Raw genomic sequence first — 25,222 nt, forward strand, 5'->3', positions numbered from 1 at the left:
GAATTTTCTTCTCCTCAAGAAACATGGTTTTCCTTTTACTTCCTTCTCCTGAAGCATCTCCTGGGAGGTAAGATCCCAGGGCTAGCTGGAACAGGTCATTGTGTTCCAACAAGATAATTCATCTGCTTTCAGGCAAACTGACCCCAGACAGACATCAAAGGAATCCCCATCAGACAGATAAGTCAGGTTTCACTTAAAATAGCCAGCCCCCTGCAATCTTTCTTTGCTGTGACCGGCTCTCTTGTCCTCACTTTTCTCTTGCGGATTCTCAGTTTGTCTCTCTTCTCTCTCCTTGTACTGTTTCTCACATGCGTTCACACACACAGGGCAAGACAGAGTGATTCAATGCATTCATTAATTCAGACACATCTACCTAGTGGCTACTCTGTTCCTGAATACTTCCACATAAATTTGTTACACTCCCTATTTTGGCAAAAACAGATAGTGATTCCTTTTATGAATACAGCTGGCTTACCCTGGGCCCCTTCCCTAATTCCCATTGAGGCCACAGGGAAAGTCATCTGGGACTGGGCAATGGCCTGGGAAACAAGGCAGGAGTCACAGTCTCATGCACGAAAGGCAGGCCCACAAGGGTACATGCCTGGGGGGTGATTATAGCTGTATTCTAAAATCAAAGGAAAAAGCTTCATATCCTCTCTGGCTTCTTTTTCCCATTATGACACACGTGACACACACACAAGTAGCCAATACCTTGAGGGTGTTGTAAATACTGGCCACCAAACCCCTAAAAAACAAGCAAATGCTCACCAATTTCACAGCTGACTTGTGTGAAGAGACGGTAAAGTTTATTCCATTCCACAGGTGGAACCTAAACCCTGTGTTTTTTGAAGCTTTTTATTTTATAGTGGAATATAGCTGATTAACAATATTGTGATAGTTTTAGGTGGACAGTGAAGGGGCCCAGCCATACACATACATGGATCCATTCTCCCTCCCCTCCCATCCGGGCTGCCATATAACACTGAGCAGAGTTCCCTGTGCTGTAGAGCAGGTCCTTGTTGGGTATCCATGTACATTCCAAACTCCCTACAGCCGTTCTTTTGTTTGTTTTTAAGGAAGGCTCTTGGGTCTCACCTCCCACTTGCCCTGCTGAGTCCTCTTCTTTAAATGGATGTTCCAGTGCTCAGAGCTGACGTCCGCACAGTGTGGGATGGTCAGGGCAAAGGGAGTGGTGACGATCATGTCAGGGGGACCACAGGTGACTGCTGGACTCAGGAGCACCTCGGATCCATCTGACTGGAGGCTGTACGGTTGAGAAAGAATAAAAGGGAGAAACATGTAAAGGGGGGGGCATACCTGGATGAGAATTTAGTTACAGGGGTTATTAGCAAAACCCTTTCTGGGATGCCCTCCTGGGGAACACCACCTCCTGAAGGGCACCTGGTCAGGACTACAGACATCTATCTTGAACCACTCAAGCATACAGACTAAGGGTGAGCCTAGATTTCATATCTAGGTTTTGAAAAACAAAATGACAAATGCTTCTTCAGAAAGACAGGGCAGTAGAAGGAAAAGACCTGGCTAGCATGTTACACACCAGCTGCTGAATCCTTATTCTCGTTGATGATATTATCAATGACCAAAGCCAAAACTGTCAAAGAAATGACCAATCTGGTAATCCCAACAACACCTCCTACAAATATGTTTAATGCTAGTCAGCAACAAAACAAATTACTTTTGTAAACAGAGCAACACTTCAAATGAATACGGATTGAATGTCTCTTCTGGTTTCGAAAACATTTATTTTCTGCCAACGTGCAAATACACAAGTTTTATAGTGATAACACAGTAGACAGTTATAAACTGCATAATCAAATACATAAATATATATCTTTCATCTTTTCCCTATTTTAGCTATAAATTTAAAATCATTCTACCTAAACCTGGTGTTTGGATTTTCCTGTATTGTGAATAATTTACAACAAAAAGGCAGAGCCATGAAACAGATCAAAGAAATTTGACTAAAAGAAAATAATACCACCTGACTGAATGCCTCCCTGTTCCGTTTTTGTGGCTTTTGTTTTTCATCTCTGTCCCTAAACAGTAAGATGGGGTGGGTTATAGGACAACAATCAATGAGAACCCAGAAGTCTACCCATTTTCCCTAACTGCTATGTGTTTTAGAAAAAGCTAGTTGATTTTTTTTTTTCGGTATTTTCACTTATAAGGAATATTCTGATTCAGAATATAGTCTGTAAAGCAATTCAGGATTCTCAGATGAACAGTGTGACATGAGAGCTAGCACTGGTATTATTGCCTAAGCTTTCTCTCATCTCACCGAGGAAGGGCATTTAAGAATGTCACCCCTGATCCAAAGAGCAGGATGAAGTCAGTACTAAAAGATACTACCTTTTCTGTGGTCTTGTATAAACAACCGGGTTTTCCACGAGCACATCTAACATGTTAATTTCTGAATTGCTTTTGTTGACACTGCTTGTTTCCCTCTCTGGTCGGTCATGGTCACCCTTTAGCTCATTATCTATAATTTGCTGCTGCAACAGAAGTCAATGCAGATAAGCAAGGAGGAGCATCTCATATCTCCTGTACCTAAAGCAGACCTGAGTGTGATCACAGGGTCTTCCGCCCTCCCCAAGAAGCTGCCTTCCCCAAAGTCAGCCTTCCTTGTAGGCAACCAAAGTTATCAGCCCTTCCTTTCCAGGCAAAGCATAGGCAAAATGGAAAATATGCCTTTTGTGCATTTACATCTCTAAGAAGGGCAGGCCAAGTTGGGGGGAGGTGGGTGGGTCTGGGAAGTCAGGTATTAGTAGTCACGAATGTTCTATGAACAGCCTAGAATGTTCAACTCGAGGTTGGAATCGAATGTGAATTTCCAGCGAGGGCTCTAGCCAGCACGAGGCGGCAGTCTGCACGTGGATGCCTGCCAGCAGCCATTAGAACGTTTTCCGGGTAATTGCTGCCTGCATCCTCACAGACATGGATAGCTGGCGTGCATATGAGTGACCAAGGACAAGCTCCTAAAAGAACTTTAATAGCTTTCAGACAAGCATTCCCCCTTGTTGAACATATTGTTCAAACATATGGGAATTGGGGGAATTATTTAATGCCAAATGAACTGAAAGCGGCTCATTAGATGAACTCTCACTCGTTGTGAATAGAAGGCGCCTTTCGGTAATAACTTAAAACTGCATTAGGAGAGGGTGCTCGTAGAAACCTAGGTGGGACCTGGGATGGAACTTCGCGTTAAGCAGACATTGGACATTTCCGGAAGCAAAAAGGAAATAAGACTTCTGTCTAATCCTCCTCCTGTGAAAACAGTGTCTGTGTGTGTAGGTCTGTCTCTGGTGAAGGAACAAAACTTAATCTCTCCGTTTTTCCCCCCCTGTGATTAATAATGATTTGCCCTTTTCTGCCACCTTCTATCTGGGGCAATCAGGGAGATTTACAAATATTAATTAAAGCACTCCACACACCTGTGTGGGCAGGTATTAACAACATAAGGTCACAGAACAGTCAGTCAAAGAGACGGTGGCAAAGTCACCCCAGGTTTCTGATTTCCGGAACTCCTGAGCCCTGTAGCCAGATGCAGTGTGCTTCTCTGTTGGTGCTAAAGATGGCTGGTCCTCTGTCCCAAATGAAGATGCAGGAAAAAAATGTCATCCAAGTAGAGTCATGGATGCAGACCCAGGACATCTGGGGGCAACAGGGCTGAGGGAAGAAGCTCATAACTGGGCAAAACCACAGATTTGTAAGGCAAGTGTGGATGGCATTTAAGTTTGCCCATATCATATTGAGTTCAGCAAAGTCTGTTTGAGTTTTTCCATAAGATGTTACGGGAAATCCCATGAACTTTTCGGCCAATCCAGTATTACATACACCAAGGAAGTATTCATGCTCTTGCTAGGAGTTAAAAAAGGGCAAATCATTCTTCTAAAATTGCTGTGAGCTACCAATAACTGGGAACTAATAACAGCGGTGATTTTCTGGACCATAATATGAACAGCCTCTCTGTGCATCACACAACACTCGGGAACAGCCTGGTTGTATGAGGTGTTTGCTATTGAATGTTTTCATTTTATGACCAGCCCTTGCCTTTTCTCCATATATATGCTGTACATGTTTATGAATGCTGGTATAAAAAGACGCATAATTTAAGAGCCAGGTCTGTGTAAGCAGGTGGCTTTATTGATCAACTGTATGGAAACACGGCTGTGAATTCAAATTTCTGCTCTCGCAGTGCAGCTGAGAGTTCTGGGGAAAATTTTGCCTTCTCTTTAGCTTTGATGTCCCCAACCACCAAATAAATACACGTGGCAGGAGAGGGTGCTAGTAAAGGGCATGGGGCCTCTTGTCTGGGAGTCTGGCAAGACAGAAAGCCCCACATGGCTAACCCGGCTGAGTTACCAGCCAGAAAACCGAGAGGAGCAGAGGCGCCGCAGAGAACACAGAAGAAGGGGAAAAGAACTTTATCGTGTCCTTTCTGTGTGCTTCATGCTACTGTCTCTGGTACCACATGCCTCCTCTGACCTTTTCTGTGTCAAGAAAACCAGACAGGGTGGTAGAAGGGAAAGCCTTGTGGAGCCTCACTTGCCTCCCATAACACGTAACATCTACTCGAGGACTTCCCTGGGAGTTCAGTGGTTAAGACTCTGCACTTCCAATGCAAAGGTTGTGGGTTCGATCCCTGGTCAGAGAACTTATGCATGATGTGCAGTGCGGCCAAAAAAAAAAAAAGGATATACTCTAAGATTGTTCTGGAGTTAAAAGAAGTAAAGCCCCCAAAGCACCTATTATGTGCTCCATGCGTGAGGGTTCTGCTTCTCAACCCTCAACTCCCATCTCTCCTGCCTTTTTATGAGTCTTATTTTTACAGCAACTGTGCTTTTGGATGGCTACTTTATTCAATGAGTACATGTGTACATGCTCAGTTGTGTCCGAATCTTTGCAACCCCATGGACTGTAGACCACCAGATTCCTATGTCCATTGGGTTTTCCTGGCAAGAATACGGATGTGGGTTGCCACTTCCTACTCCAAAATTTAGTCAATAGATTGCCCTTACCTCAACACACATGCTTTAAGGGGATTTCCAGTGCCTTAGGATGAGTACTATGGGAATTGAAGGCACCTTGGCAGTGCTTTCGTGTTTCCATCACGGTCACTTCTCAAGCAGTCAGAGGAATCCCACTGAAAATGCCAACATCTCGCTCTCTTCCTCCCACTTAAGGAAGTGTAGCTATTTCTCCTGCTCTGGAATCTTCCTTCAGATGTGCCCACAACTAGCTCTCATGCCCACAAGACCTTTGCTCCCTTTCCTTCAATAACTAACAAGGCACTTCCAACCCAATCAGGCCTGAGCAATGCCACTGCAACATTCTTACCCTGAAAGCTAGCTGATCTTTTGTTTTTCTTTTATTTCATACTCATTGCCTTCCAATGCACTGTGCTATTAATTTATTTTTATTTTACTATTGTACCCCTGCTCAGTGCCCAATACAGGCCACAAGCGCTCAAAATAGTTATGAACATAGCATAGGAACCAGTGGTTTCCAGTGACCAAGTATGGAACATTTTGAGCATCAAAGTGAATAATCGTAGTAAAGGATGATAACCCACTGAATAAAATAAGGAACCAGGAAAGATACAGATATGAATGAATGAATGGGAAGGGAAAAACTCTTTACACAGTAGCAAACAACCACGTTGTATTAGTCGCTCAGTCATAGCCCGCAAGGCTCCTCTGTCTATGGAATTCTCCAGGCAAGAATACCGGAGTGGAAACCCATTCCCTTCTCCAGAGGATTCTTCCCAACACAGGGATTGAACCCAGATCTGCACTGCAGGCAGATTCTTTACCACCTGAGCCACCAGGGAAGTCCATACAATAAGAAGGCAACTAATAAGTGCAGAAAGTCATCATTTGACAACTAACCATATTAATAATTGACTCAGTTAAGGATTCTGAATAGGATGTTATATACTCTGGTGAAAGTTTGAAGAATAATAGACTATTTGCATGGCTTCAAAGTATCTTTCCACAAGGTACTTATTAATTACAAAGGATTGACATGAACTTTATACTTGAGAACCTTGGTAGACACCATCTAACCCAAGCTCTCAGTTAATCTGGCCAGTAAAGGGATTAATTTTCAGAACATACTTCTTGATATGAAAAAGCAAAAGGAACTCAGCATCACTTCTGTAACATTCCTGCCAATAATACTTATACTGACACTAATCATAAGAATTTATTAGACAAATATCAGTCCAACTTGAGGGACATTCACAAACTAGCTGATCTGTGCTCTTGAAAACCGTCAACATAATGAACTAGCAACAGCCTTAGGAACTGCACTTGATTAAAAGGGACCCAAAAAAGGTGCATGATAACAGAACACAGTGAATGGACCTGAGTTTTCATTGCCATAAAGGACATTATTTGGATAACAGGTGATATATGAATAAAGTCTGTGAAGTAAATAATAATATGGTATCTATGTTTTCTATGGTATCTATGATTTCCTGATTTTGATAATTTGCTTTGGTCATGTAACAATTTGTGTTTAGGATACACACAATGAAGTATCTGGGGGCAAAGGAATATCTTATTCACAATGGTTAAAAACTTTGTGTGTACTTTATTGGGTTGGCCAAAAGTTTGCCTCTAACATGGAAAAACTGGAACAAACTTTTTGGCTAACCCAGTATTTACACACGGAGAGAGAAACAGAACACAGAAACCATACTAAAACGTTACCGTTTGTGAATCTGGGTGCGGGAAGGTTGGGAACTCTATACAGAGGACCCCTGACCACGTGGGAGTTTACGGGCACCAACACTCTCCACTAAGTCAAAAACCCATGCGTAACTTATGGCTGTCCTTCAACTTCTGTGCTTCTCTGCATCTGTGGCTCCACACCCGTGGACCCAACCACACACAGCTTGTAGTTTTTGACTATTGAAAAGTGAACCCATCCAGTTCAAAGCCATGTTGTTCAGGAGTCCCTTGTACTATTCTTGCAGCTTTTCCTTAAATTTGAAATTCTGTCGCAGCAAACAAAAAGATACGGATGAAGACGGGCTCCGGTCCAGAATTCCTACAATGCAATCACTAGGGGCGCTGACAATGAACTTGGTGGTGGCAAGGTTGTGGTCCGGACCTTGCCACGAGGGGACTCACATTCTGCAGTACCATCTGCCCACCAAGGTCAACAGAAGGTCACGGTGAAGCTCAGCTGCAAGACGGCAAGTGCTGCCCATGGCAGGTCTGGAGCTGTATCCGGGCACGTTTGGCTTTTGTTCTCAATATCTCTTGACCCGATTCTAGGCTTGCAGCGTGTCACTCTTTTCAAACAAAACACTCAGCTCCATTTTTTAAAGACGCGGTTTTGACTGTTGTCGTCTGCCACGCTGTGCTTCGTAATCATCACTCTCTCCTTTTCTCCTTATGGTTTACAATACAGATGAATGTAGGTTTTTGATCACCTTTACCCAGAGCATCACTCAGGAATGCGGGTAGGAAGGTAATGATAGTTTTACTGTACCAGACCCTGGGTTGATCCATAATTAAATCATATTTTAATGGAACAGACATAAAAAGCCAATAGATGAAAGCTATACTTAGCTGGCTCCAGCCTCCTACAGTTTTCTACCTGAGATGATACAGCGTTTTAACTGTTATTATTCTTTTTCTCTTTTCCCTGAAATCCTCATACTGACCGACAGTGCTAACATCACTGTGGATAAAAATCATGGTTTGAGGCTTATGATTTCTCTTGTCTTACTTGAGTCTGATGCGTATGTCACTGCACAGCTCTGACCAAATCTTTGAGATCATTGGGAAACACCATCTCAGGATCTCCCAGAAAGAAAGGCCCTTTAGAAAGCCAGCGTGGCACATCACTCGACCCCAACAGCATGACTAGGTCTCCTGGGAGACTTAACTCCAGTGGGCTTCCCTCATGGCTCAGATGGTAAGAATCTGCCCGCAACGCAGGAGACCCGGGTTCAATTCCAGGGTGGGAAAGATCCCCTGGAGAAGGGCATGGCAACCCACTCCAGTATCCTTGCCTGGAGAATTCCATGGACAGAGAAGCCTGGCGGGCTACAGTCCATGGGGTCCCTGAGTCGAACATGACTGAGCAACTAACCAACAACTGCTCTGTAAACAGGATTTACTTTTTAAAGATTTATTTATTTATGGCTGTGCTGGGTCTTGGGGCTTCCGTGGCGGCTCAGTGGAAAAGAATCTGCCTGCAGCGCAGGAGACTTGGGTTCAAGTCTCGGGAAGATCCTCCGGAGAAGGAAATGGCAACCCACTCCAGTACTCTTGCCTGGAGAATTCCATGGACAGAGGAGCCTGGTGGGCTACAGTCCATGGGGTCGCAAATTGTCTAGCATGACTGAAGTGACTGAGCACGCACGCGCTGGGTCTTCAGTACTGCGCGTGGCTTTCTCTGTTTGGAGCAAGTGGGAGCTGCTCTCCTTTGTGGCGCACAGAATTCTCACTGCGGTGGATTCTCTCACTGCAGAGCACGGGCTCTAGGTGTTTGGGCCTCAGCAGTTGAAGCTCTCGGGCTCCAGAGTGTGAATTCAGTAGTTGCATGGGCTTAGCTGCTTTGTGGCATGTGGAATCTTCCCAGACCAGGGGTCATACCCATGTCCCCTGCACTGGCAGATGGATTCTTTACCACTGGACCACCAGGGAAGTCCTGTAAATATGATTTAACAAAACAGACTTCTAGAAAGGGAGGATAGGTGATTAAGGGCAGAACAGAGGAAGGACTGATGCTGAAGCTGAAACTCCGATACTTTGGCCACCTCATGCGACGAGTTGACTCACTGGAAAAGACTCTGATGCTGGGAGGGATTGGGGCCAGGAGGAGAAGGGGACGACAGAGAATGAGATGGCTGGATGGCATCACCGACTCTGTGGACGAGTTTGAGTGAACTCCGGGAGTTGGTGATGGACAGGGAGGCCTGGCGTGCTGTGATTCGTGGGGTCACAGAGTCGGACACGACTGAGCGACTGAACTGAACTGAGAGGGAAAAATAAGTTGAACAAAATCTCTTTATCACAGTAGAGTCCTCTTTCAGACTTTGAGTTCAGTTCAGTCGTTCAGCCTTTAAGTAGCTGTAAAACTGTGATGTGGTTCTGAATTCCTTGGGTAGCTTGTTTAAAATTATATTCCTGAATACCACTCATGATTCTGATTCAGTATTTCTGAGATAGGGGCCAGGAACTTGTATTTTTCACCTGCACTGTCTGCATGCACATTAGCTAGGCGCTACTGTTTGAGAAAAGTGTGGTTCTTGAAAACTTGAGTGATTCTTGAGAAAGCATCTGAAGCCATGCCTTACACAGTGGGGGCGGAGTGGCCTGTTAGATACAGATCACGTAGGCTCCTGAAACGGAACTTAGATGCTGATCAAGTTGAAATGCTCACTATGAAGGCTTTGGATGGAAGCATGTGGCTTTACTATTAAGAGGCTTCAAGATCGGTGTCACCCACTTGGTATTAGCTGAAATAGGATCATGGGTCGGGAGTTGGGGTTGGGGGGGCAGTTACACACAGGCTGCAATGAGGATTTGACTTTGCTGAAATGTGAGCAACACCCCACTGAGAGATTCAACTGTCTGCATATGTTCAGCGGCTTTAGTTTATACACACATTCGTTGGGTGTTTACCAATTAATATACTAAAGGAGTCACAAATCATGTGCAAATCACCAGTTCCTAGACACAATTTAAACCTCATCTTTCATGCAGTGTCGGGGCTTAGCATTGTTTACTAGGAGAACTGGAATAATGACGGCTTAGGGAGAGTGCTTTAAAGTGAACCAGAGAAGGGAGAAGAGTGGATCGAGCTGGTTCGCTGCTATGACAGGTTTTACTAACTGCTAAGTTGCCATTCTGGACAGGGAAAACAGCCTTCTCTGGAGGAACCTGAATCTGGTGTCAGAGAAGCACTTCATTTGGGTGGGGCAGGGACAGGACAGGAGTAATCGGCTCACACCATCAAGGAGACAGAAGGGTGTGGCACGGGGTGGAGGGACACGGCCGGAGTCACGCCCCCTTGTGACAGAGCTGGGATCAGAATCTCCTGTTAGTGGTGGGGGTCCTGTGGTGTTGGGTGGGGGCATGAGCAGTAGAAGAGACAGATGTTCTCTGGGACGTGCTCTCCAAAGCTTGAACCTCGAAGGTGTGATGTTGGCATGCGAGTTGGGAAGATGGTGTTCACAGACACTGCAGAAAGGAAAACAGCACTCTGAGGGGTGTAGTGTGGCCACAATAGATGCTTGCGTTGGTTTCCTATTATTGCTGCTCCATAGGCTCACTGGCTCTTACCTTCCCTGGTGGCTCAGATGGTAAAGAATCTGCTTGAAATGCAGGAGACCCAGGTTCTATCCCTGGGTCAGAAAGATTCCCTGGAGAAGAGAATAGGTACGCACTCCAGCATTCTCACCTGGAGAATTCCATGGATAGAGGAGCCTGGCAGGCTACAGTCCCTAGGGTTCCAGAGTGGGACATGACTGAGCCACTAAACTTTCAGAGACTTACTGGATCAAAATAACACAAATTTATATTACAGTTATGTGACAGAAGTCCCAGGGAGCCAAAATGAAGGTATCAGCGGGGCAGTAATCCTGCTCAAGGTTCTGGAGAAGAAGCTGTTTCCTGGCCTCTCCCAGCTTCTAGAGGTCGCTGGCATTCTTTGGGTGGAAACCCTTCTTCCATCGGTGAGACCTGTAACATCCTCAAATCTCATTATCTGATAGACACTCCTGTCTCCTCTTAGAAAGATCCTTCTGTGGGCTGACCTGCATAATCCAGATGATCTCTCTTTCTCAATGTCCTTAACTTTTCATCCCATCTGCCAGGTCCCTTTCGCCATGTAAGGTGCCAGGGATGAGGGTACGGATGTCTTTGGGGCGCAATTCTTCTGTCTACCACTGGGCTTTTCATGGCTTGTTCACTTTACATTTAGGACCTCGAGACCCCTCTGCTGCTGCCTTCTGACCTATTGCTGTCTCCCGGACACCACACAATCTTTGAGGGGGTCGGTTGACCCTTGGGTTATCTTCATGCTTCAGCTGAAATTCACATGCAGGGTGAAGCTCCCTATCTGCCTCTAACTTTGTGGGGTCCTGGAAAGTTGTTATGGTTTGTCTTAAGGACTATAACCAAGGGAGGGAGGCAGTTGATCATGCTGGTTTTCAAAGGGCTTGCTTTAGTAAGCACGAGGGCAGCCCCAGTGTGGGCTGGCGTCTTCTCCTGGCATATTTATTAAGCTATAACCAAGTGAAATGGAAAGGATGATATATATTAAATATCTTAATAGGACAGGTTATTTCTACTTCCAGCATGAGCAATAAAAGAGACGGCACATACAAATAAAAATAATTACAGTATGTGCTGTTCCTTTACAATGCACAATCAAACTCACAAATCGGTGGCTTTCCTCTTACTGAATTAAGGTGTTCCTTCCATTCAGACCTATTAACCACATTCACAGACCATTGTTATCTTGTCAATGGCATCTTTAATTAAAAGACTCCTCTGGACCACTCTAATCACTTCACATTGTGAGCTCCTGTGGGCTTCGAATGCACTTTGATTAAAATGATGGCAATTTTCATGCTTGCAGTTTGTGTGTGGACCAAGGGGACGTGAGGTGGAGGGGATGGGTAAGGAGCATGGTACGGGGAAGTTCTCTTTTCCAAAAAGAGCGATCATAAGATGACAACGTGAGAACCCCCCTTTTCTTTCACTATTTTTCTCCTCTCCACCTCATTTTGGGGGTTAATGGCATTATATTCTAACCTAAATGACTCTGCGAAGAAACCATTGTGATTTCACGGCAGAAAAGACTTCAGCTCAAGGTGCATTAACCCTTCTAAGCCATTACGGTACCATTCGATAAATTGCCCCTTTTATGACACCGCACGGCCCTGGTAGCCTGGAGGAATTGATGTGCTTCCCAAGTGGTGGCAATTTACTCCCCTCTCAGGAGCACAGGTGGCAACTCTGTTTGTTATTTCGGAGCACCTCCCCTCCTCAATGGGTCCCTATGGCTGTTTCAGAGTTCAGTAACGTCACATCTCCTCAAAGGGATAGCTAGATACCATCACTGTAGTTATTCCAATAGAAATGTTGAAAACTCAAAGCAGCAAACCAAATTCAAATCCGTGACTGGCCAGTAAATAAACAGTGTCGTTCATTTACACCCATCACTCTCCAGCAAGGAAAGCCTGGCAGAGTGGGCAGGGACAAAGCCTACTCAAGTTGGCATAAGCACCCGCCCCAGCCTGACTGCACACTGATCTCCTCATCCAAACACCAGCCCACCCGGAACCCCTTGCTTGGACCCATAGAGTACAGCTCTAAAGTATCAATCAAGAGGCTGGAATGTTATTGGGAACAGAGGCAGATGAAAGAATTGATGCGGGGTGTCTTTTATCATGAGGCTCTTTATTTTAATTTTTATTTAAAATTATTTTAAGTTTTTAGATTCTCTTCCATGAGTTTATACCAGACGATTGAATATCGTTCCTTGTGCTCTACAGTAAGACCTTGTTGTTTACCCATCCTATATATAATAGTTTGCAACTACCAATCCCAAACTCCCAATTCTTCCCTCCTCTACACCCCTCTGCCTTGGCAACCACAAGTCTGTTCTCTATGAGTCTGGCTGTTTTGCAGATAGGTGTGTTTGTGTCATATCTTTGATCCTACATATAAGTGATACCATATGGTATCTGTCTTTCTGTCTGACTGACTTCCCTTAGTACAGTCTCCAGTTGCATCCATGTTGCTGCCAATGGCATTGTTTTGTTACTTTTTATGACCGAGTAATATCCCACTGTCTATGTGTACCATTTTGTTTATCCCCGCCTCTGTTGTTGGACATTTAGGATGCTTCCATGTCTTGGCCATTGAGAGTGGTGCTGCCGTGAACACAGGGGTGAATGGATCATTTTGAATTACAGTTTCATTTGGGTATATGCCTAGGAGTGTGACTGTGGATCATATGCCAACTCTAGTCTTCTTGAAGATAAGGCTCTTGCTTTTAGAGTGAACACTTACTATGTTTGATGTCACTGAACTGAACTTTCCCCTGAATCTCGGAATGCATTAGCAGTTAAAAGGGAAGGACTCAATATCACTGAGACAGAGCTCAAGAAAATTCCATGTGTTTTTTCATCTTTTTAATTAAAAAAAAAATGGATAGACAAAATGTAGCATGTAATTTGCACAGGACTTGTCGTATTTAAAGTCACTCTATGTCTTCATCCAAATCCTGGAATTCAGTCAATAATACACAAAATTTACAGATTGAGGTTTAGAGAAAGAAAATGACTAGCTCAAAGCTGCCCAGGCTGGATGTGGCAAAGGGGATTGGAACTCAGGGCTTCTGGGTCCTTTGTGGTCCACACTCAACCATGTCATCTCATTTTTAATAATTCTTCAATTTTCATGCAATGTTAATGCCTAAGTCTGTACCACTTTCCTGACATGTTAGGTATGTCATTAGTTTACCGCAGGCTTGGCAGATTCTTACCTAGCTAGGAAGGAAAGGAAGGAAGGCAGAGGATTCCACTGTGCATGAGGCACGCAGACCCAGTAATACAAAGTAATACTTTGCTGGGAGTAGCGTTGTTGTCCCATGCTCCAACCAAATGAATGACGTGCGGGCATGCGTGCTAAGTCACTTCAGTCATGTTCAACTCTGCGACCCCATAGACTGTAGCCTGTCCTCTGACCATGGCATTCTCCAGGGAAGAATACTGGAGTGGGTTGCCATTCCCTTCTCCACAGGATCTTCCCGACCTGGGGATTAAACCCACCTCTCCTGTGTTTTTTGCACTGCAAGCTGCTTCTTTACTGCTGAGCCACCAGGGAAGCCCAAACAAGTGACATGGGATTTCAATTCAGCAGTTGTCTTTTTCTTGCGAATATACATATAATTTTTGTATTTATTTATTCTGTAATCAATTTACTCCTACCCCTTTTCTTATAAGGGAAAGAGCTGTATTTGTTCCAGAAAAAAATCCAGACTCACTCCCAAAGCAACTGTTATCACAAACTCTCAGGTGACTTCAGCTGGCAAACCTCTCTCTTCTAATTAATTGTCAGTTCCCAAGCCAGAATTCTGCGAATTATCCTTAAGTCCTTCATCTCTCTCACTCCACATTAACCCGCACACACACCAGATCTTGCTGAGTTCCTCTTCCCCAAGTCTCTCTCTCTCTCTCAAAACTTGCCATTGGGAGTAACCTGGGGATTAGAGAAAGGATTTAAAACGTTCACAACTAGACACAAGGACACTCAAAGTAGAGTGACTATCATTAATTGTCCAAATTGAGAGATTCTGAGTGTGAAAAGAAAGACTATTAATATCTGCACTAGGCAAAACGAGGCATCTTTTTACTGTACTCAGAAGGATACTGGAAAAATAAAGACTTGAACGTGGGAAGTGGCAATGGAGATGAAGCAGGAGATAATACATACCAAGTGTAAGAAAGCCTCATCCATCCCTATCCACCAGGAATATTTCAGTTTCCCTTAGTCAACAAACAATGTTGTACCTGGTCAAATCTTTATTTTTTCGGCCTCATTCCTTACACTCTACTTTTCTTATTTTGTTCTGATTTGCTTAGTTCCAAAATAAGAGGTGCTGTTTTATACCTCTATGCTGTTGCACATTCTATTCCCTGGAATGCCTTTTACTTAGTTTTTAAGTCAGTTGTCACACTCTCTCTGGAACCGAACCCATTTTTACACAAGGTTCATCCCTTCACTCCTGGTTAAATCTGTGTGTCTCTGTCACCACATGTAGCAAAAAATCATTCATTAGAGTCACTGGGTTTCATCTATTGTGGTATCGAGTGGTTCTGGTTTTCCTAGCAGTCATTCTAACAGTTTTGCTTAATGGAACTGTCCATGGTAGCAGGGTAACTTGAAGATATTTAATTTTAATTCTATAAATTTTCAGGAACATTGAATTATTAAAATTGTTTTGGGGGCTGATTTTTGTTCATTTAAAACTGTAATTTACACCTGATTCAAAATTCCACACTCCCCCTCCACCCAGTACCCCTGCACACACCGGTGTAAACACTCAAGGATATTTGCAGAAACACAAGTTTCCAGTGTTCACGGGCTTCCCTGGTGGCTCAGATGGTAAAGAATCTGCCTGCAGTGTCGGAGACCTGGGTTTGATCCCTGGATTGGGAAGATCCCCTGGAGAAGGGCATTTCAACCCACTCCAGTATTTTGCCTGGAGAATCCCCATGGACAGAGGAGGCTAGCGGGCCACAGTCCACGGGTTTGCAAAGAGTTGGACATGACTGAGCGACTAAGCACAGCACAAGGTTCTAGATGCTGGGTCTGGAGCAGACAACCTTGTACATTCCCTCTTCCATGAGCTTATCTCTGTGGCACTGTGGTTGAGAGAAGGGAAATGTACACCATCTCCTACTTAAGTGGCATATTTTCCTTGGATGGCTTATGATGGATTCAGTATAAATAGATGACTCCAAAAGGCCTCACTGGCAGAGGGCACAGGGGACTGGCTTGCAGACAGCTGCCCCTAAGCATCTGTTGCTCCTTGTGTGTTTCCGGTACACAGGCCAGCTGGCCCCCAGCTGGCAGCATCTCGAGCTGCTCTCTGAGCCTCTTTTCCTCACCCTGAAGTGGCCCCTGGCAAACCTGTTTTCATTTCATCCACCCTTTCTGGATCATACCTCCTGGGCTTCATCTTCTCTACCTCTTGGGAATATGGGGACCTGGAAGTTATGGAAGAGCTCTTTGTCCCTTTCTCCTTGGCATTTGCAGCATGATATCTCTTCCCAAAGCTTTTATTTTTTTCCGTTTCCTGGTAGCACTGAACACTTAACATGTTTGCTATCACTGAATTAAACTGTCCTCTAGGACAGTTTTGGAGAAGGCAATGGCAACCCACTCCAGTACTCTTGCCTGGAATATCCCATGGATGGAGAAGCCTGGTGGGCTGCAGTCCATGGGGTCGCTAAGAGTCAGACACGACTGAGAGACTTCACTTTCACTTTCATGCATTGGAGAAGGAAATGGCAACCCACTCCAGTGTTCTTGCCTGGAGAATCCCAGGGACGGGGGAGCCTGGTGGGCTGCCGTCTATGGGGTCGCACAGAGTCGGACACGACTGAAGCGACTTAGCAGCAGCAGCTAGGACAGTTTAGGCATGTGTTTGTTAGCAGTTATCACTGTTAACTATCTAGGAATGTGGTAGCAGTTAGAAGGGAAGGACTCGGTACCACTGAGACACAGCTCAAGCAAATTCCATGGACTTTGTATCTTTGTAAATTAAACAATATGAAGATCAGTTATCAACGTCACTTCCTGCAGCTGACCTGACTTTTATGAATCATTCTCTTGGGGCTACTCTCTTCGGTTTTGGTGAGATTAGGGACAGCCATTTTTGATCCGCATACTTCCCCCAAATGTGTCTTCTCTTTTTCTCTCTCCATGTCCCATTGTCCTGTCAATAGCGGGGGATAAGGCATGATCGAAATGGATGGGTGGTGCCCATTTTGATGAAATGATGCTTCTCAGCAGGTTCTGCTGGGAGGTGGAAAAATTAGCCTTGACATTATAGCTGCTGAGGTCTCTGAATTTAGACTGTTGGGGGGTACTTAGTTCCTTCTTTCTTTTTCTCTAAATCAGTTCTGAGGTTTGTCAATTTCAGGAATATAGAAGAGGTCCCCCGTGTCCCCAAACATCATCTTGATACATAAACACAACCTCTGTCCTGCAACTAATACCTCCACCGGAAATAACCTCTTTCCATATAAGGGGTCCTATTTTTCCTGGTTCACAGTACTGAGTACATCTGGCCATTGTCATTGACTGAACTGAGCTCATAAGACCAATTGCGGGAAATATTCCAGTGAACGTCACAACTCTTGCAGCGAGAAGGTGCAGTGTTTTCTTTGCCTGAGCTGATGTAGGACGGCTTGAAATACAACCTAGTGGGTAAGTCGTCCTAGCTGCAGAATGCAGACAGAGATGCAAATCAACCCAGAGATTTTTGGCCAGGTTTGCCTTCCCTGGTAGCTCAGATGGTCAAGAATCCACCTGCAATGCAGGAGACCTGGGTTTGATCCCTGGGTCAGGAAGATCCCCTGGAGAAGAGAATGGTAACCCACTCTAGTATCCCTGGGTTGGAAGAACTCCAGGCAGTATTCTTGACTGGAGAATCCCATGGACAGAGGAGCCTGGCAGGCTACAGTCCATGGGGTCGCAGAGAGTCAGACACGGCTGAGTGACTGACACTTTCTCCCTGCAGTAATGTCCTGACCAATCAGCTGGTGTTAGGGTAGAGCCAAAGACAGGTGCTCTTACCTTGCACTCAAGAGGTAAGGTTTTGATTGGGACCACGACACTAATTGCAGTAGTCTGATGATAGGGATTTCTTAGCTTCTGTGAAATCAGATGCCCCAGGAAAAGTGTATGCAGTTTCACACTTCCCTTGGATGAGTGGTTTTAAAATGGCCTCAAATGTCTGCTTTGACATAAAGAGTAGTTTACCAGAAACAGATTCATTAGCACCATTTTTCCAAGTTAAATGGCCATGCATATCTGTGTTGTCTTTTTAGTCTTCTAGAAATGACGTCCTCCCAAACAGCCTAAGGACATTTCTGAGTGCTTGTATCCTCTATCAGGCTTGCTATGTGATCAAGTCGTCGTTTATAATTTTGTTTTTGTGTGTGTTGTTCTGGCAACTCTGGAGGAAAAGCTACATGAAGCCATTCTGCAGAAGCAGCTACACTGCAGTGCTGAATTGTGAGTTATTACTAGAAAAGGAATTGTCTGCTTTACTCCATCCAGACCTGCTTTCTTCCCAGTCTCACATTTGGTCTTATTTCATGTTGTGCTATCAAAGCTACTGCACCATTATCAAGGCATCCCCCCAAAGTTAATGTTTCCTAACACTGCCATTTCTGCCTCCCCAGTCCTCACCCCAAGAGGTACCAGTGGGAAGGCCATACCCTCTGAGGGAAAATATTCCATCTGGGTTGAGCCCTAATTCCAAATATGTGTCCTTTTGTAAATTCTTCAGGAAGATCATTTACATTTCTAACTCTAGTCTAAGCATTTGGTCAGGAATATCCACATGACAGTGTAACTGGAAAAAGAAATGAATGTTTGCCTTTGATTTTATTTTATTGCTTCTCAGAAGAAAGCTCCATATAGTAATGCTCTGGTCCATTTCTCTACTTACCAACCATGGAGTGGGGAAAAAAGTTAAAGTCTCTCAGTTGTGTCCAACTCTTTGTGATCCCATGGACTATACAGTCCCTGGAATTCTCCAGGCCAGAATACTGGATTGGTAGCCTTTCCCTTCTCCAGGGGATCTTCCCAACCCAGGGATCGAACCCAGGTCTCCCACATTCCAGGTGGATTCTTTACCAGCTGAGCCACAGGGAAGCCTGTGGGATGGGGAGGGGTGCAAAATGAGAGCTGGGGCAGGGTAGTGAGATGATTGTGCTACATCATTTTCTGTATATATGTGGGGAAAGCTCTGAAGTAACTGATTCTTTAAAACACTTTTATTTAAAAACCTTTATGTTTTAAAAAAGAATTGATTGGTGTAGAGTTGATTTACAGTGCTGTATTAGTTTCAGGTATACAACAAAGTGAGCCATTTACACATAAAATATATCCACTCTTTAGATTCTTTCCCCCCAGAGGTCATTACAAAGTATTGAGTAGAGTTCCCTGTTTGTTCTATAGTAAGTCCTCATTAGTTATCTATTGTATATACAGCACAGTGTATATGTCAACCCCAATCTCCCACTTTAGCCTCCCCTCCTTCCCCCCCGGTAACCATAAGCTTGTTTTCTACATCTTTGACTCTATTTCTGTTTCATGAATATTCATTTGTACCTTTTTGTTGATGCCACATGTAAGTGGTATTATATATTTGTCTGTCTGACTTACTACGATCATCGAGGGTACATCCACGTTGCAGCACATGGCATTATGTCACTTTTTTATGGCTGAGTATACATTCCATTTCATTGTATATATGCACCACATATTCTTTATCAGCTCCTCTGCTGATGGATACCTAGGCTGTTCCATTTCTTGGCTATTGGAAGTAGTGCCACAGTGAACATTAAGGTGCATGTATCTTTTCAAATTATGGTTTTCTCTGGATATGTGTCTAGGAGTGAGACTGCTGGGTCATAGGGTAGTTCTATTAAACACCCTTATTTAATCAAAGTTATCAAAACTTTCTTAGAGAAGATGAAAAATCCACCCCCCACAAATAAACTCCTGAAAAAATGTTAGAAAGACCCCAGTTCTTTTGAATTAAAGTTTGGGAAGAGAGACAAGCTTGTTAAAAGTGATCATTGCTGGCTTCCTACCCTCCAAAGCAGCCTACTTGGTAAAGGCGGCTGTGTTTGGCATTGACTTAGCTGCTTAAATACCCTAGTGTCAGGAGAATCCCAAGGGCCTCTCACCTGCAAATACTTCTGGCAGATCCAAGTTCATGCCATTGCCTTTCTGTGAGGCTACTCTAGCTCCTGTGACATCAGGAAGCATTCTCTATTTTGTGAGTGAAGCAGTGCATAAAACCTAATCCTTCTGTCTGTGCCTAGGCCTGGGGTAGAATTGGAAGGAAGTTGCTTAAGGCAATATTTTGGCATCAAAGTGATTTTAAAGCTGGGGGGCGTAAGATTTGATACCTGCTCCCCAAAGTTCCTAGCAGCACTACATATAGTAGCCAAGACACAGAAGCAACTTAAGTGTCCACCAACAGACAGATGGACAGAGAGTCTGTGGCACATATATACAATGGAATATTACTCAGCCATGAAAAGGAATGAAACCTTACCATCTGTAACATGGATGGATCTAGAGATGATCATACTAAGGGAACACGAGGGAGTAGGATGTGTGCTCATCTTCTCCTGTGAGAAGACCAAAATTGCAACTAGCTGCTGAACAACCATTTAAAGGAGAATGTTGGGTCCAAAAAAAGACACCCCAAGTCCAAGGGGAAAGGAGAAACCCAAACAAGATGGTAGGACAGGTGCAATCGTGTTTAAAATCAAATCTCACACCCCCCAGAAATCCTTGAAGGGTGCAAACAAAGCCGTGTGTGCACCAGGATCCAGGGAAAGGAGCAGTGACCCCAAAAGAGATTGCCTGTGAGTGTTTCAGAGTCTGCTGCGGAGGCACGGGTCAGCAGCGGCCTGTGGTGGGGACAGGGGTTCTGGCTGCAGCAGTTCTGGGAGGCGTGGTGTGTGGTATAAGTCCTCTTGGAGGAGTTCGCCATTAGCTCTACTCTAGAGTCACAGAGCAGATGACCCACAAAACTGGAGGAGGATTAGAGCAAAGAAGTCCTCGCACTGTTGCAAAAGGTCTAGGGCCCACAACAACAGATTTCCCAACCTGAGGATCCAGCAAAGGGACTCAGAACCCCCAGGGAATTTGACTTTGAAGGTCAGAGGGATTCGATTACAGAACTTCCATATGAAAGTCTGGGAAAACAGACTCCTGGAGGGCACAAACAAAACCTTGTGCACACCAGGACCCAGGAGAAAGGAGCGGCGACGCCATAAGAGCCTGAGCAAGGGAGTAAGTCACATAAAAATCAGTATTATACGTGCAACCTAAAATAATGCAAATGACCTACGAAACAGACCCACAGACACAGAAAACAAATCTATGGTTACCAAAAGGGAAAGTCAGGGGAGAGAGAAATTAGGAACTTGGGATTAATAGACAAATGACAAGGATTTATTATATAGCACATGGAATTATATTCAATACCTTGTAACCTATAATGGAAAAGAATCTGAAAACAAAACAAAACTGAATTACTTGGCTGTACACCTGAACAGGATGGAGGTTCCTTGAAAAACAATAGAACTACCATATGACCCAGCAATCCCACTACTGGGCATATACCTTGAGGTGGTGGTGGTGGTTTAGTCATTAATCATGTCAACTCTTGCGACCCCATCGACTATAGCCTTCCATACTCGTCTGTCAATGGGAGTTTCCAGGCAAGAATACTGGAGTGGGTTGCATTTCCTTCTCCAGCATATACCCTGAGAAAACCATAATTCACAAAGACATGTGCCCCAGTGTTCCTTTCAGCATTATTTACCATGGCTGGGACTTGGAAGCAACCTAGATATCCACGGAAAGATAAATGGATACCGAAGATGAGGTACATATACACAATGGAATATTACTCAGTCATGAAAAGCAACCCAACTGGGTCCATCTGTACAGAGGTTGGATGGACCTAGAGACTGCTCTACAGAGTGAAGTAAGTCACACATAGAAAGAGAAATATCATGTATTTACACATATATATGGAATTTAGAAAGAATGGTAAACTATTTGGAGGGCTGGAATAGAGATGCAGATGTAGAGAAGGGATGTGTGGACACTGGCAGGAAGGAAGAGGTGTGAGATGAATTGGGAGATTGGGACTCACAGATCTACACGACTCTGTATAAAATAGCTGGTGGGAAGCCGCTGTATAGCACAGGGAGCTCAGCTTGGTGCTCTCGGATGACCTAGAGGGGTGGAATCGGGGATGGAGGGAGGTCCAAGAAGTTGTATACAGAGGGCTGATTCATTTCATCATACAGCAAAAAGTAACACTGTAAAGCAACTACACCTGAATAATAATAAAGCCTGGATTTATTTACTCTTAAACACCCCCATTCCTACATCCTACTGTATAGAAATACTGGAAAGTGTACCTTGGAGCTAGAAATCACTGGGTTTAAATTGTAACCCTTACACTGTCTTTGTCTGGCCAAGTTCTGCAGATCTTTAAGCCACCTACCCTTCTAACCCCTCTGTAAATCTATCCTTAGAATAGAATTAACGTCTCCTCCATTTTCCCACTGCTCTCTGTGAGATTCTCTATTGAACGCAATTCCACATTGAATTATCACATTACCATTGTCTTCCCCAAATATGGACCCCTCTGTATGTTTCATGGTATTTCCATTGTTAGGCATAAGCCCTGTGTCTCATCAACACGTCTTACCAGACTCAAGAATAATATGCCTTAAAGTGAGACACAGTCTAAAAATACATTATTAGTCAAAAAAACTTTTGTTTTGGTGTCCAGTCCTACTACCACTTGAGGCAAATGTACTAAGTTTTCTTGGTCTTAATTTTCAAATCTACATAATTAGAAGAATAATTATTGTTTACCATACAGGATGGATGAGAAGATTAAAGGAATAGACCTATCTAAAGTATTAATAGGTGAAATACTTTATTGAATACAATGTATTAATGAGGATTTCTTATTTTATCATCTTTAAGATTGTAGTATCACTGTATATATCATACAATCCTATACATATCCCTAATAGGTGAGTACCGTCAAAGAGTTATGTTAACTTACCCGCGGTCTCACGAATAAAAGCAGTGAGTCTGAACCCAGGGCTCGGATGCCTGAGCTCACACACTTAGCCACCGAGCTCAAAAGTCTCTGAACATCATGTCCGCTAAGTCTCAGCATGGATGTGACACCTGTTTCCAGCCTTTCTTCCCTCAGCTATAATGTAACAACAGCAATTTACCACCGTAGATGTCTCAGGAATGTTCAACTTGATCCTGTCTGCTTCCCTTACAGAGCAATTCCAGGGGCTAAGCCTTGTAACACAAGGTCAGAAAGCTGTTAAAGTCTCTGATGTCAAGGAGAGATGGCATCCTTTAGTCCATGAGCCATGGAATTGGAGTCAGATATCCTGAAGTCAAATCCCAGCTCAGCTGGTAAGTAATACATCCTTGTGAAGCAGCTTCCTTTCTTGGAAACTTCATTTTTTAGATCTTTTTTCTCATCGCAAAATCTGTACAAAACCCTCTCTCTTTTGTTACTAGGGAGATTAAATGACTTAAACGCATGTGACAGCACCTTGCAAGTTATACTGAGACAGAGGTAAGTAAGTATTTTCCGAGGATGCAAGGTCTCCTTCTAGCAAACTATTTAATGTGTACCTATATGCGCACAAAGTCAGCAGAGTTTATTTCCACAGCATTATGACCAACCAAAGGTCCAGACTGATAGAAAAGGTTAGAAAAGCTTCATTAGGATGGCGGTTCAACTCTGAGAGTATAGACAAAGCAGGGACATTGAGGAAGGAGAGTGACATCATTCCACTGAACGGCAAGTATTGGGTTGGTCAGAAACTTTGGTTGATTTTCTATAACATCTGAATGAAATTTTTGGCTAATTCAGTACAATCTCCTCTTGGAAATCTCCCAGGTATGCAAGTAGGATGTTCTAAGAGAGACAGGGCACATTCAATTCAGACAAAGAACAAGCTTACTTGAAACTTACCAGAACGTTAAGTATATCCATCTGAGACCATGTGAATACAGGGCCTTGTTCTGGGTCTGTGGTTCACTCCACACAGCTACATCCCTGGGCATCTGCTAAAGAATCTGCATCTATGCTATCCGTTACAGTTCCTCTAAGTCGTCACCCTGCTACACCAGGGATGTAACTCAGGAAAGAGTAACAGAAATGTATCATCAATAGGAGAAAGGAACAGCCTTTAAACAGAATCAAGATGGTGTTGGGGAGATCCCACTGTAATTTGCTGTGTGTGGAGTGATGGGCAGTCAGAAAAATCCAAAGCTCACACCTATGAATTAAAAGTCAGAGCAGTGGTGTTCAAGCTTTACGAACTTTGCGAAAATGGGTCTTAATCTGAGCTTAAGTTCAGAATGACAGACAGCATAAGATGAAAATCGGTTTTCAAGGGATCTTACAAAGGAGAGAGGACACTAAACAAGGTACATCAGTGGTCTCCTGATTAATCACAGGATTAAAAGCAGAACTCAGATCTGAGCAGCCCCCTAGCAAGGATGGAAAAATTTTACCTGAGCTTTAAAAAAAGAGTAACTAAAAGGCATTTACTATTTTTAGTGTTTTTTTCAGTATGTAGTTTGGAGCTCCTAAAAAAAGGAGCGAGGATAGCCAAGGAAGGTAAGTGGGATGCAGTTTAGTGACCAGTCATTTCCTTGAGAGGCAGGAACAGCTGGGAAAGTTTTGGCAAATGGAAATGTGTGCTTAATCTAATTTCACTCCATCCTCTGTCACATGCTCGCCTCATAGATGGGATGTTTTGGACGTCGTTCCTATTTCTGTCCAACTTCCTAAAAGGCAGCAATGAACTTACACCTTAGCTACAGATGGATAAACCAAACTGATAAACCTGAAACTTGCAAAGCTCAGCAGGGTGTGATCCCAGGAAACCAAACTCGTCTTTCAAAGCCTTTGGGCTTTGGCAAATGTTTATGTATTTTTTTTCCACTTCAGATGTCCCAAGAGCTAGTTCCCCCATTTTTGAGCCTTTTTATTTAAGTCCTTGCATGTTTGATGTCTTTGGACACAATCTAGCTCTGCCCTCCTAAGAAGAAGGGTCTAAGAGGTGAGGATTGAGGTGAGTTGTGCATTTGGTGCCTCTGAATTTGTGAAAGACTCCTATGCTGGTTCTCGCATAATGTGGTAGAAGAAAGTAGGGATGGGTTTGTGAAGAAAGAGCTGAACACAGGCTCTGTGGACTCATTACCACAAAGGGAACAGGATGCAGAGTGGAGGAGGGTTTGCAAGAGGCCATGATTTTCAGGCAAATTTGCCTGGATTCCGCCTCAAACTTGATTTTTGAAGGATGATGCATTTAGAAGCTTATGTGTAATTGACCATGACCGTAAGTTTGAACAGGTAGAATTGCTTCAATAAGTCCATCCAAAGAGAGAAAAACAAGGTGACTATTCCGGATAAGTCTGTTTTTAGGTCTGCTTAGTTGAGGTTTTTGAATAAAACTTCTGCTTCTTGGTTTCCCTTTTGCCAAGTGCAGATACTTCAACACTGGAATGTTTTCAGGTGTCCAACTAAAGGACATCAGTCTACAGACCTGAGCAGATAATACAAGAGCCCAACACAGCATGACTTACAACCAATTCCTCCCCAACAGCCAACTAGCAGAGCCTTTTCTTCCATTTTTCTCAAATCCCATAAAGCAGAGAGTGAAAACCACTGGATACTAACAAATCCTCTTATGGAGATAGCTATCAAAGTCTGTTCAAACCATCTGTTTCTCTTCCATGTGTGTGTGTATTTTATTTTTTTTGCTAACAACAAAATCTATTCTAAACTATCCAAGATGTTATGACTGAAAATGCCAGAGGTATATAGATCTAGCTGATAA

The 25,222-nt window shown here is 43.8% G+C and overlaps 1 protein-coding gene across 1 annotated transcript in view; it reads right to left on the reverse strand.

Annotated features, from left to right (window-relative positions):
* UNC5D (unc-5 netrin receptor D) overlaps positions 1-25,222 on the reverse strand; it is a 642,973-nt gene that overhangs the window by 41,974 nt on the left and 575,777 nt on the right. The window contains exon 11 of the mRNA XM_055416581.2: positions 1,096-1,264. Coding sequence (XP_055272556.2) covers positions 1,096-1,264 — 169 coding nt within the window. The remainder of the gene's footprint in view (positions 1-1,095; positions 1,265-25,222) is intronic.

Source organism: Moschus berezovskii, chromosome 26 (genome assembly GCF_049115385.1).
Source record: "Moschus berezovskii isolate FMDL1 chromosome 26, NW_MosBer_1.0, whole genome shotgun sequence".
Classification (NCBI taxonomy): domain Eukaryota; kingdom Metazoa; phylum Chordata; class Mammalia; order Artiodactyla; family Moschidae; genus Moschus; species Moschus berezovskii.